The 13,213-nt window shown below is 49.9% G+C and overlaps 1 protein-coding gene across 3 annotated transcripts in view; it reads right to left on the reverse strand.

Moving 5' to 3' along the window:
- Nucleotides 1-4,715: 4,715 nt before the first annotated feature.
- Nucleotides 4,716-13,213, reverse strand: part of POLR1E (RNA polymerase I subunit E) — a 30,907-nt gene continuing 22,409 nt past the window's right edge. For all 3 annotated transcript variants that reach the window (XM_035016292.1, XM_035016291.1, XM_035016293.1), the window contains 6 exons: nucleotides 11,532-11,639; nucleotides 10,824-10,920; nucleotides 8,126-8,259; nucleotides 7,141-7,222; nucleotides 6,264-6,395; nucleotides 4,716-5,059 (listed from right to left, as the gene is read on the reverse strand). In XM_035016292.1, coding sequence (XP_034872183.1) covers nucleotides 4,900-5,059; nucleotides 6,264-6,395; nucleotides 7,141-7,222; nucleotides 8,126-8,259; nucleotides 10,824-10,920; nucleotides 11,532-11,639 — 713 coding nt within the window. In that variant the 3' untranslated portion in view covers nucleotides 4,716-4,899. The remainder of the gene's footprint in view (nucleotides 5,060-6,263; nucleotides 6,396-7,140; nucleotides 7,223-8,125; nucleotides 8,260-10,823; nucleotides 10,921-11,531; nucleotides 11,640-13,213) is intronic.

Consider the following 13,213-nt stretch of genomic DNA (forward strand, 5'->3'; position numbering starts at 1 on the left):
ATTTATTTGAGAGAGACCGCATGACCGGGGGCGGGGCTGGATCCCAGGACCCTGAGATCATGACCTGAACCAAAGGCAGATGCTTAACCAACTGAGCCACCCAGGTGCCCCTCGACACAGGCATTTCTAAAGCTAGAAAATTCATTCTTAATCAGATTAAAGCACATGGAAAAACAAAATCATACCGCGACTTTTCCTTCTCCCTTGTAATTCAGACACTAAATCCTATAGGGTAGACTGGAGAGTTACTGACACAGGAGTCAGGAGACCTGGGTTTGAATCCTGATTCTGTCACTGGTTCGCTGGGTAACCAAAGAGCCCTCGCTGCCCTCTAAGGACATCACTGCCCCATCAGAGCCACAGAGATGCTCAGCCTGAACAATCTCCAGGGTCAGGTTTTACATCCTATGATCTCACAAATTTGAAAGCCTGTTGGCAATTTAGTTCCAAAACTAAATATTATCCCACCTCTGTAGAAAATGCTTGAAGATACTGCAGTTGGGAAACTGAAAACATGAGAAAAAATTAAGTTAAATTGGGGAAGAACCCATAATAAATAATTGCAATTATGAAGACTGAAAGAGCCTTCACTTAAAGAGGTTTCACAAGAATAAGTGCTCGAGAATATTCCATGGAAATAGATTTTTAAATATACAGGAAAAGACAATTAGGAATATTACTTGGCCAGAAAAAAAGAAATCTTGTCACTTGCAATGATGTGGATGGAGCTACAGAGTATAATGCTAAGTGAAATAAATCAGTCAGAGAAAGACAAATACCATATAATTCTACTCACATTTAAGAATTTAAGAAATTAAATAAACAAATGAGCAAAGGAAAAAAGAAACCAAGAAACAGACTCTTAATTAGACAACAAAACGATGGTTACCAGAGGGTGGGGGAAGGGGGAACAGGTGACGGGGATTAAGGAGAGCACTTCTCGTGATGAGCACAGGGCGCTGCAGAGAAGTGCTGCATCACTATATTGTACCCCTGAAACTAGTACAACACTGTACGCTAACTAACTGGAATTGCAAACTTCATTTAAAAAATGCTGCAATTTTAAAAACCCAGCTCCCTTTCTGCGAACCATCTAGAGAAAGCAGGACATGTCCCAGAATGAGAACACAACTCACCAGTGGCGCCGAGCTGAGGGGAGTCGTCCAAGGAGAGCAATCGGCCCCTCTTCCCCACACGGGCACCTCCCCTCCTCCCCACAGTGCTCCTGGGCCTCCCAGCTCCCAGCTCTTTTTAAAGGGAAAAGGCCACCTTCCCAAGACGGTGGCCACAAGAAGGGGAGTATCAAATGACCTTCCCATAGCTCGTCCATGAGCCCAAGTAAAGCGCATCGCGGGACCATGAGGGCCAAGCGGGACGGTCCCCCAGGGGCCCGGCGCCCGCTCTCGGGCGGATCCTGGGCAGCCTCAGCCATGCCCCCGACCCAGGGGTCCGGCCTCTCCCCCTTCGGCAGCACAGGCCCAGAAGCCCTCCAGATGCCACTGTCCTCGCCCCACCTCAGCCCCCGGAACCAGCCCAGGGAGGAGACCCTGACTGCAGCCCGGCTACTGCCGGGCCGCGGGCAACAGAGAACGTGCCGGCTGGCCTGCTGGGGGTGCCCAGCTGCCTCGGGTTAAAGCGAGCGGCTCGGCATTAAGTGGATAAGCCTCCTGGGGAGGTAGGTCACCCTCAAACACATTATCCCCCCTCAACAGATGGGGGGATGATGCCACGGAAGATTAAATGACCTGCCTGGCCTCACACAACCTGCCGGAGGATGGGGGACGGGATGGAACAGGGTGTGGGTGCTGAGACGACAGGACAGGCATGTAGGCAGCCAGGGGGCAGGCCCAGCGGGGTTCTATCGGTGCCCCCGGTCCTCTGCACCCCGCCCCCCCAGGGCTCTGCACAAACTGGTGAACGCTGGCCTGGAATGATGCTAGTTTCACTCCTTTATCCGATGAATACTTGCATATCTAACGGGGGCAAGTCACTGAGAGACACACATAGATGAACCGGACCATCCCTGCGGTCACGAAATGTCAGTGAGCAGTGCACATAAATCACTAAAACACCAAGTAGTGGGGCACCTGGGTGGCTCAGTCATTAAGCGTCTGCCTTCAGCTCAGGTCATGATTTCAGGGTCCTGGGATCGAGCCTATCAGGTTACCTGCTCAGCGGGGAGTCTGCTTTTCCCTCTCCAACTCCCCCTGCTTGTGTTCCCTCTCTCACAGTCTCTGATATTAATTAATAATAAATAACCAAATAAGGGCCCCAGCATAGGGGCTGGGAATGTTTGGTGATGGGAGCTCACGTCCAGCTGTGGCTACAGTAGGGGGTTATCAGGGCAGGCTTTGTGGGGCAGTGGACCAGGCCAGGAAGGAGAGCGACACTTGCAGGGCTGGGGGGGGGGGGGGGGGGGGACACAGAAAGTGGACAGAAGGGGAGATGGCAGGAGGCTAACTTAAAGACCCGGAAGAAGCACACAGGGACCAAGGCTATGTGAAATAGGTTTGAGGGACTTAGGGTAGGACGGGCAGGTAGAAGCCCCATCACCAAAGGCCTAAAGCATAGGACTAAGGAGATAAACTTCGCCTCTAGACACAGTGCTCAGCACGGCACCTTGCTCACAGAGACCCTCATTAATGCCGTGGAGCAAAATGCAGGAAGGCAAGTTCATGTGTGTGAAATGTATGACAATCGTAGAAGAATATGCCACAAAAAAGGCCTCGACTTTTTATCAGTTGGTATCTGGTCAGAACCACTCCTGAGTTTAGCTCCACTATCGGAAGCATTTGCTACCTTCTGCCCCAAGTGGAGACCATAATACTTGCCATCGCTTCTCACCCAAGAACACCGTGAAAATTAGTGATGAGGTAATATCTGAAATGCTCCGAGCTCTTTGGAGATGTGTGGCAAAAGGCATCACTATTATTAATATTTAAAGAGATTCTACCCAGCTCTGATCTCTTTTTCTGCAGACTAATGTTACGTCCACAGGATAAGGTGATGCCAGATCGGCCTCTACATAAACCTCTCCGACAGACAGCGCCCAGCGCCGGGGCCTCACCCTGAGCCCCTTACCTGGGGCTGATGGAGCCTCAATCCCAACGATGCCGGGCTGGTTTCTGACTGGTTCTCCGGGGTTGTCAGAGCACGGGGGTGAAGTGAACCAGGCAGAAGAGCAAGATAGATTTCAGAAGGTGGTCTTCCTTGGGACCCCATTTTTTAAGCACTCGAGAGAGTCCAGTGGAGACTTCAAGGGGAGTCATTTTAGCAAAACCCACATCGTATGCCAGTTAACAGTTCTAGGTCTAATGCAGTGCCCCAGAAAGGAAGAAATAAGAATACCTCCATGGGCTCAATTACAAATGGAGTAGAAAGAATAATTTCAAAAGTTCAAGGGGAAAAAAAATCAATTTCCTTCCCCCAAAGCTTTCACATCTATAAATACACTCATGCAAATGGACCCAAGACCACTATTCCTTATGAAAACACTACCTGTCTGGCATTTGCAAGATAAACCATAGTCGAGTCACCATCTTGCTTTCAACCTCTGAAGCTCAAACAGTGCTCTCCAGTAGCTTCTCTCTTCTTAAATAATACCCATTTACCCCTGCGGATTATAGAAGTAATACATGTGCCTGGCAGAAAATTATGAAATTACAGTTGACTCTTGAACAACATGGGTTTGAACTGTGTGGGCCCACTGAACATGTGAATTTTTTTTTCAGTAAATAAAGTACTAGATTTTCCTAACATCTTTTTTTTTCTATCTTACTCTATTGTAAGAACATAGAATATAATCTGTGTAACATACAAAGTATGTTAACTGACTGTTCACCAGTGAGGCTTACAAGGGAGCAGGCTATCAGTAAAGTTTGGTGGGGGGGTGGGAGTCAAAATGCAATATGGATTTTTGACTGTGTGAGGGCTTGGCGCCCCTCACCCTGGGTTGTTCAAGGGTCAAATGGTCACAGAAGCAAGATGGAGGCCAGCATCTTGATCTTTTGGCTGTTTGTGCTGATCAGCAAAGGAGTGGAACTGCGGGCACTGCAAGCAGGGCTGGCCGCCCTCACCGGCTGCAGGGACCCAAGCAGCAGGGTCGGGCACGAGGGGCGTCTCCATGCCTGGCCTGAGGAGCAGCCTCCGCTGTGTGCTCTTGAACCTAGCAGTTCCAGGGCCCGCCTCCTGATTCCCACACGCGCAGCCCTTTCACAGTTCTACAGCTTTCTGTCCATGCATGAAATCCCCTTCTAAAGAGATCTAGAACAGTGTGTTTTCTGTCCCTCACTCTGACTGCTTCCTCTCTCCCAAGAATGAGCTATCGGAGCTGCTCCCTGCCCTGTGTGTGGCCCGAGCCAGGCAGGGCGACTGGGGGGCTAAGCACTTCCTTGGATTTGGCTCCCCGGTCACGGCAGCCTCAGATTCACAGGCCTCCTCCGGCAGCCCAAGGGCACAGGTGACCCACAGCTAGCTACTGATCAAGCCCGAGGCCTCCTCTTCCAGCCCAGCCGGGCTGTGTCCTCCTCACCACGGACTCCGATGGCTCTTCCAGGCTAAGCATGGCACTTCATGTTTCTCTTTATTAACAATTATCCATTGGATCTGCCATGGGGTGCAGCCTGTAAGATCTGTAGACTCTGACTTCCCCAGGCCCCACCCTCCCACAGCAACCAGCTGCCACTCATAATCACAGCAACACCAAAGAGGAGAGCTCAAGTCCAACATGGCCATCACTTTATGTTTCCACTGAAGACCAGCACAACTTGAGATGCTGCCTTCTGGCTTCATACCCATGCCAGAGCAAGGCTTCTTTTTCCTTATTGTAAAAATAAAAATGGAAATGAACAGAAGCAGTGGCTCGGTGTGGCCAAAATGCTCTACGTGGAAAGCACGCTTCTAGGTGATTCTCCTCCGCTTCGACTGGTGTCCCAAGGTCTGGACTGGAGGCAGCGGGATGGACAGAGTGCCCAGTTTGTGACCCTCCTCCCCGCCAGCTGCTAGAGACACCCTTCTTTTAGAGATCTGCAGCCGCAGGGCTTTCGCCATCTCAATCATCCTAAGGAACAAACACAGAACAAGTGGGGGAGAGTGTCCTCAGTAGGCCTGACATGAGGGAGCAGCACATTCATGCTCCTGGCCACGAAGACAGAAGCCCCAACGTGGCCACCAGGAGCAAAGCAGAGAAGGAAACAAGACCCAGAGCCATCAAAGGCAATTTCATTTTAATGTCTTGCCATGAGAAAATATCCATATAAGTAATGGAAAACCAGGCTATCTCGACACTATTAATAACTTTGTTTACTTCTGATAACCAGGACTGGGCACTTGCTAGCATCTTGGTAGAATCTGTACAGGCTCCAAGTATCTTATTGCTCTTTTATTTTCAAACTCACTGCCTGTGAGAATACCTTCTGTGGACAGCTCTCAGGATAGCCCCTCCAGGGACTGCTAGAAGAATCCAGACAAGGGTATTCTCACAGGCTCTCTTGGACCACCACCAGCAGCCTTGGATACCAGATGCCCCAAATCACCAACAAAGGCCAACATATCCCACCGTTCACGATCCTGGAAGTTCTGCTCCCTACTTAGTCTGAATCTCTCCTAGCAATCCTGGAAAGGGCCCAAAAGACCACAACTCTGCCATCTCTCCCAGGACCCTCCAAGTCTGTCCCTGCTACTCAGCAGGGCTGCTGGGTCACAGAAGTCCCCATGTGACATCCCTGACAAATGGCAGCCCCACCTTGCTTCCAACACCTCACCTGGCAACCCCTTCCATCTGACTCAGAGAAAGTTCTTTTTGTTAAGCTGAGATTGGGGTCTCTTACAACTTCCAGCCCTGGGCTCCACCCCTCACGACCATACAGACCCCCTCTCCCCAGTGACAGCAATTGCAAGATTGCTTGGTTACAAAGGGACCGAATGCTATGGGAAGGCTCAGGCTTGAAGCCCAACTATTTCCCATCTTGGTTGTGTGAGCCTGGGAAAGTCAATGACTTCTCTGAACTGAGGGTTCTCCTGTTGTTTTGTAGGGAAATCACTGAGGTCATCACAGACTTAAAACTGTGCCTCGCACAGACAAGGCACTCCATGTCTGGTTGCTCATCCGTTCACTCACTCGTGCACTGCCAACTGTCCCCCGGTCCCAAGTCTCATCCATACTACATGTCCCCAGTTGCCCCTTGATGGTGCGTCCTGCTTTCCAGCAGTACTAGAAAAACATCAAGCACCCTGCAGGGAGCTTGTTATTCTGCGGTGCTCACCTTCTCTCACTGAGCTTCAAGTCTCTCTGTAACACGGTCAGGTCAATCTGGAAGTCGCTTATGTGCAACGCAAGTATGATGACATATGCAGTGATCTTCGCCTTCATAGAATCCGAAATTAAGTTCCGGAGGCTACGAAAGCAATGGCAGTGAAGGAGAGACAGCATTAAACTAAGATGATTATTCCGAACGCAAAATAAAAACATCCAGGCCTGTTCTCAGGCACACTCAATGTCTTCCCATCTTGGGGAGAAGAAAAGAAAGATGAGCACCATTCCTGGTCCTGTCAAGGTGCCCGCACCTTCACACACAGTGGAGCAGTGAGCCAACCTCAGTGTTCCCTCCAAGTGGGTCAGAGAAACCCACACGTATACTTTCCCCAGGCACAGTTTGAGCCTCGCAAACACAAGGACCCTCCGGGCCTGTCCGGGCTGCTGGGAGGCCAGTCATCTCAAACCCAGTTGCTGAGGAGGTTTCCAAGCACACTCAGAGCAGGAAACACAGTCCAAGCAAAGGGCAAGAAAGAAGGCCAGATGTGCCGCTGGGGGTCCTCCCCCCAAGCCCCTACACTGGCCTGCCCTTTCCTGCTACACTGCCTTCCCTCGGCACACTGGCTCGGTGGGCTATGAGGAAGGGTTCCTGGAAAGAAGTCTCCGTGGCAGGACTTCCCAGAGCCTCTAATGGGAGCTTCTCCAAGGGGGACAGAGCATGTAATATATAGGGTTTTCTCAACTGACTTGACCCCAGGCCCCTGCAAAGGGCCGTGAGTGCTCTCCTCAGCGGTGTCTGCGGACACGGAAGCCAATCCACGCTCTAGTCCCGCCCTCCCTGCCCGCTTTCTCCTTTACAGGCAGAAGCCCCGAAGTCAGTCCCCGACCTGCCGTTGTTGTAGGTCAAGCAGGTGAAATGCTTCAGCAGTTTGGTGTTGATGATGTGGGGGACTCCAGGCCCCAGGGCACCTGCAACACAAGGTGAGTTTGCTCATTTTGTTTCCAAACCCTTGGACCACACCTCCTCCGTGAGCTGGGACAAGAGGCCAACAGCTGTGCCACAAGAACAGAACCATGTGGTAAGAGAAGCAGGGGCCCGTGAAACAGGAGAGCCACTTCCCGATGCAAGCACGCTCGGGGGTGCTTCAGCCTGCAGGCCGCACGCCCCCGAGAGACGTCTGTGATGGGGCAGCGGTGAGAAGGAGAAACAGACTCCAATGAGGCCTAAAGCAGCAGAATTTGTAAGATGCAACACAGATTGTGGCGAAAGCCCAGGGAGAGGGAAAGGAGGGGAGCCTGGAACGTGAAAATGAGCAGCAAGCAAGTAATGACAACATACAGACTCTCGGGAGCTCAAGCACCGTAACAAGACGGCACCACCTTGTGCCTAAAACCACAGGTGCGTTTCCAACTGCAGGGAGACAGGAGCGCGAGGCAACCCCCTCCCCCGACCCGTGGCCCTCGCTGTAGGTGACACGGGTTACCAGGCGAAATGGACTCTCTTCTTTCTCAGTGGGAGATAAGCTGACACAACCTAGCCCTGCCACCAGCTTCACGTGAGTGAGGCCGATTTTTCTCCACACAGGACCGATGTTTGTCCGACCGTCCCTTAAAATTTGCCTTTGATTTGACTGGATACTACACTTTGCCCAATGCAGAAGAGAAGCAGTGAATGTTAGCTCTGTTAGTTTCAGATGGGGAAAGGGCTGGGCCGATCCCTTCGGCATGTTGGCGGTGTCTACAGGAACCCCACTGTTAGACGGAAATAAAGATCTAGACAAGTACATGCATTTTCTTCTCTCCTTAGAGCTGGCCTAAGAGACAAGTAACAGGCTGGAAATAACTAGAATAAAATGTCTATCATGGACTTACTTTTCCGCTTAATCACTTTCTGTGCTCGAAATTTGATGAGTGTGTCCATAAACCATATGCATCGGGCCTGGCGGTCTCGGCTCTCCTCATCTGATGGCAAAGACTTCAACGCTTCGATGACAAAGGAGCAGTGGCTAAAACGGGGGGGGGCGGGGGGCAAGGGAGGAATGTGTAAGACCCACTCTGTCAGGGGCACTTCCCACTCTCACAACGAAAACAGTGGGCATCCCCCACAGCTGATACACACTAGCGGTCGAGGAAGGGCCATCCTACTAATGCTCCTCATAACACAGCGAGCACGCTTCAGAGCTAAGGCGCTAAAGGGCTGGTCAGTAAATATTTCGGGCTTTGTGGCCCATATGGTCCCTGCTGCAGGAACCCAAAGCCGCCAAAGTACTGCGAGGGCAGCATTGTAATATACAAATGACCGGCCACGGCTGTGTTCACAGCTTCATTCACAGGCCACAGGCTGCCCCATCCTGACGCAGGGGTCTGGGGCACAGGCTTGTGGGTCAGACTGCCTGGGTCTGAACCCCCTCTCTGCCATTCAGTGGCCTGGGCAAGTTTCTATCTTCTATACATCTCTGTACATCATCTTCACATCATCTTCGCCTAAAAATTTAGGACAAAAATATAGCCTCCCCCTAGAGGTTTTCTCTGCATTAAATGAGCCAATGCAAGGAAAGTGTGTAGAAACACGCACATGTAAGAGCTCCATCAGTGTTAGCTATTATCTTTATGTACTGGTCCACCACCAGGAGGATCCCGGACTCACAGAGATAAGAAGGCTCTTCAAGACCATCTTATACAGCAGCCTCATTTTACAGATAAGAAAACTGAGGCTCAGAGAGGGGAAGATCACACAGTACCTCAGGCAGAGCTCAGGGACTCAGGTCTCCAGACTCTCAGCCCAGAGCCCATTCCTGCACCTGCTGCAGAGCCACAATACATGAAGACAACCCAGAACCAAGAATAAGCTTTTCTGGAAACGTATCTTTGGAACAACAACAAAAAAAGCACTTTCAAAAATCAGGGAACCAACCTAGGGTTGGCAATTTTTTATTTTCTCAAGATGAAATTATTAAAAGAAAAAACTCAAAAGAAAATTCCACTATCATCATAAAAGAAAAGCTGATTTAAGGGCCAAAGGAGACAGGGGAGATAATCTGAGTTCTTTAAAATATACAGTACTTAGGGCGCCTGGGTGGCTCAGTTGGTTAAGCAACTGCCTTCGGCTCAGGTCATGATCCTGGAGTCCCGGGATCGAGTCCCGCATCGAGTCCCGCATCGGGCTCCCTGCTCGGCAGGGAGTCTGCTTCGTCCTCTGACCCTATCCCCTCTCATGTGTTCTCTCTCTCTCATTCTCTCTCTCTCAAATAAATAAATAAAATCTTTAAAAAAATAAAATAAAATAAAATATACAGTAAACACATAAATTTAACTTTTTTAAAAGATTTATTATTTTTTATTTATTTTTATTTATTTTTAAAGATTTTATCTATTTATTTGACAGAGAGAGACACAGCGAGAGAGGGAACACAAGCAGGGGGAGTGGGAGAGGGAGAAGCAGGCTTCCCGCCGAGCAGGAAGCCCAATGCGGGGCTCGATCCCAGGACCCCGGGATCATGACCCGAGCCGAAGGCAGACGCCCAATGACTGAGCCACCCAGGTGCCCCAGATTTATTTATTTTAGAGAGAAAGCATGCGCATGAGCAGAGGGAGGGGCAGAGGGAGAGAGAGAGGGAGAGAAGCAGACTCCCTGAGTGTAGAGCCCGAAGTGGGGCTCAACCTCGGGACCCTGAGATCATAACCTGAGCGGAAATCAAGAGTCAGACCCTTAACCGACTGAGCTCCCCAGGTGCCCCATAAATTTAACTTTGTGTATAAAAGCTCACTCAGCACACCATCACCCCCACTGGCACCTACTCGCAGGCTAGCACCTGGGCCCCACCAGGGACAATCACTATCAGCATAACACTGGGGACACGGGCCAGCCCCGGTTCCAAGCCCCCAACCACAAGGCCTCACCACCCTCTGCTCAGTCACAGGCTCCATGCAGAGGCCACCTCTCTCTCCCTTGACTGCCACCCACAGCCTTGGGACAAGAGGCCTGAAAGCCCAAACATTTTCTTTTTCTTTTTCTTTTTTTTTAAATTTATTTGAGACAGAGAGAATGAGAGACAGAGAGCATGAGAGGGAGGAGGGTCAGAGGGAGAAGCAGACTCCCTGCCGAGCAGGGAGCCTGATGCGGGACTCGATCCCGGGACTCCAGGATCATGACCTGAGCCGAAGGCAGTCGCTTAACCAACTGAGCCACCCAGGCGCCCCTCTTTTTCTTTTTTTTTTTAAGATTTTATTTATTTGACAGAGAGAGACAAAGTGAGAGAGGGAACATAAGCAGGGGGAGTGGGAGAGGGAGAAGCAGGCTTCCCCCCGAGCAGGGAGCCCAATGTGGGACTCGATCCCAGGACCCTGGGATCATGACCTGAGCCGAAAGCAGATGCTTAACAACTGAGCCACCCAGGCGCCCCAAGCCCAAACATTTTCAAGAAAACACTGGCTTGTTAATGTTCAAATGTTGAAAAGACATGCCCTCACCGACGGACACCCCTAAAGGTCCACTTCGTGTCTGACTACTGTCGTGTTCTGACATCACTGCCCCAGACACTCCATCTACCCAAGGGGTGGGGGGGGGTACCTGTTCTCCTCAATCATCTTCAGTATTTCCTCTGATGAGACATTCCTGAAAGCTTCGGATGGGCTCTGAAGAGCTTCATACTCCGCAGTGGAGAGAACTAGTGACAGGTCAAGAACATAATCTGGCCAAAATGGAAACATCCAACTAGCTCGCTCATCTCAGAGTAGCCCCATGTTAGAGATGGGAAAACTGAGGCCCAGATGGGGGAAGATCACACAGAATGTATACACTGGGGCTGAGTGCAGGGACTCGGTTCTCCAGACTCCCAGCCCAGAGCCCATTCCCTGCCAAGGCTTTTCTGCCTCCTCAGCTTATCACAAAGCTACTACGGGCATTTTCCCTCTGACTAGACCCGCAAGTAGGGAAATTCCATGCTCTACTTATTACAAATCAGTCTGCCCTAGACTTAGGGCTGACTTAAAAGTCTTATTTACTACTCATAGTGACCCCCCACAGGGCTGCACTTGAGGGCATGTGGCACTTGGCTGAAGAATGGGCTTGTGGCTCAGGGGCTGAGGGCCGCTCCCTCAGCCAGTGAGGAAGCCTAGCTGACCTCCCAGCAACAGCGCCGGGGCAAGTGAGAGGTCCTGCTGTAGCTTCTGTGAGCATCCTGGGACCAGCAACATCCTCAGAGAGCCTGTCTGCCCACTCATGCATGCATCTCCCAACTTGTGAAATAAAGCAGTATTTCTACTGCAACAAGGATACGGTCTTCAAATTTATACACGTCTTCAGGCTTGGCTGCATCAGCGTGGCAGGGAGGAAGGTAGAGGGAGTCATCTTGCAGGTCATCATGGATGGCGTCATTGACCAGAGCTTTTCAATAAAGGAAGAGACGGTGTCGGTATCATCCTGTTTGGGTTCAGGTTCCCCAATACTCTGCAACTTATGCACTCAAGATTAATTGGTCCCAAAACTCCTAATCTGAATGCTTCAGCCAATGCAGCCGGACCAGGCTGATGGGTCCAGGCTGATGTCCACTCACGACACAAACCTAACCAGGCACTGGAGAAGGTGCACGCAGCGTGGTCCCCTCAAGTAACCCAACAGTAGTTGGGTGGGACAGGTGTGCTAATAAATATTTACCATACAAGAGAAGCTAAAAGTGAGGAAGAGAGCCTTTCATAGCTTAACTTCCAGAAAACTTCTCCACAAACTGTGAGTAAAAACAAAAAACTTGGGGCGCCTGGGTGGCTCAGTTGTTAAATGTCTGCCGGCTCAGGTCATGATCCCAGAGTCCTGGGATCAAGTCCCGCGTCGGGCTCCCTGCTCAGCATGAAGCCTGCTTCTCCCTCTCCCATTCTCCCTGCGTGTGTTCCCTCTCTAGCTGTCTCTGTCAAATAAATAAATAAAACCTTAAAAAAAAAAAAATCAGAATATAAAACTGTGAACAACCCAACAAGAAAAACAACATAAGAATTAAGAAAGCAGGGCGCCTGGGTGGCTCAGTTGGTTAAGCGACTGCCTTCGGCTCAGGTCATGATCCTGGAGTCCCGGGATCGAGTCCCGCATCAGGCTCCCTGCTCAGCAGGGAGTCTGCTTCTCCCTCTGACCCTCCCTCTCCCCTGCTCTCTGTCTCTCATTCTCTCTCAAATAAATAAATAAAATCTTTAAAAAAAAAAAAAGAATTAAGAAAGCATATAGATGTGGACAGAGAGGAACATTCTAATAGTTCATCTGGTAAAATGATAGGAAATGAATGAATTCTTTTTCTTTTAAGGTTTTTTTTTTTTTAAGTTTTATTTTATTTATTTGAGAGAGAGAGAGAGAGCAAGCATGGGTGGGGGGAAGGGCAGAGGGCAGAGGGAGAAGCAGACTTCCCGCTGAGCAGGGAGCCCAATGTGGGGCTCGATCCCAGGACCCTGAGATCATAATCTGAGCCTAAATCATGAGTCCGACACTTGACCAACTGAGCCACGCAGGCGCCCCTTTTTCTTTTCTTTTTAAATGTCCTTTGACAGCTGAGAGTAAACTGAACAAAAAAATTCAAAAATTTACTTATGCTTTCAAATAAATGGAGACACATATTTCTCTGTTCCTGGATAAGAAAACAATATTGTAAAGAAGATGTTGATTCTCTCCATTTTATTCTCAGTGGGATTTTGAGGGAATTTCACAAAACAATTCTTAGGATCACCTGGGAAAAAAAGGCATGCTACTCTAACCAATGTTTGTGAAAAATAAGGAGAGGAGGAGGAATTTGCCCCATCAGAAAATAAGCTGGATGATGAGGCTACTGAAATCCAAAGAGCCTGGTGCTGCCACAGGAACAGAATGGACAATTGAACAGAAGACAGAGGAGAGAGAAGGAGGACTTTTTCAATCATCTTCTACAAAAAAAAGGATGGAGCTGGGGACAGCTGGCTAATCCTTTGGAAAATATAAAATTA

This window comes from Mirounga leonina, unplaced genomic scaffold, assembly GCF_011800145.1.
Source record: "Mirounga leonina isolate KUSES-001 unplaced genomic scaffold, KU_Mleo_1.0 Mir_170, whole genome shotgun sequence".
Lineage (NCBI taxonomy): Eukaryota > Metazoa > Chordata > Mammalia > Carnivora > Phocidae > Mirounga > Mirounga leonina.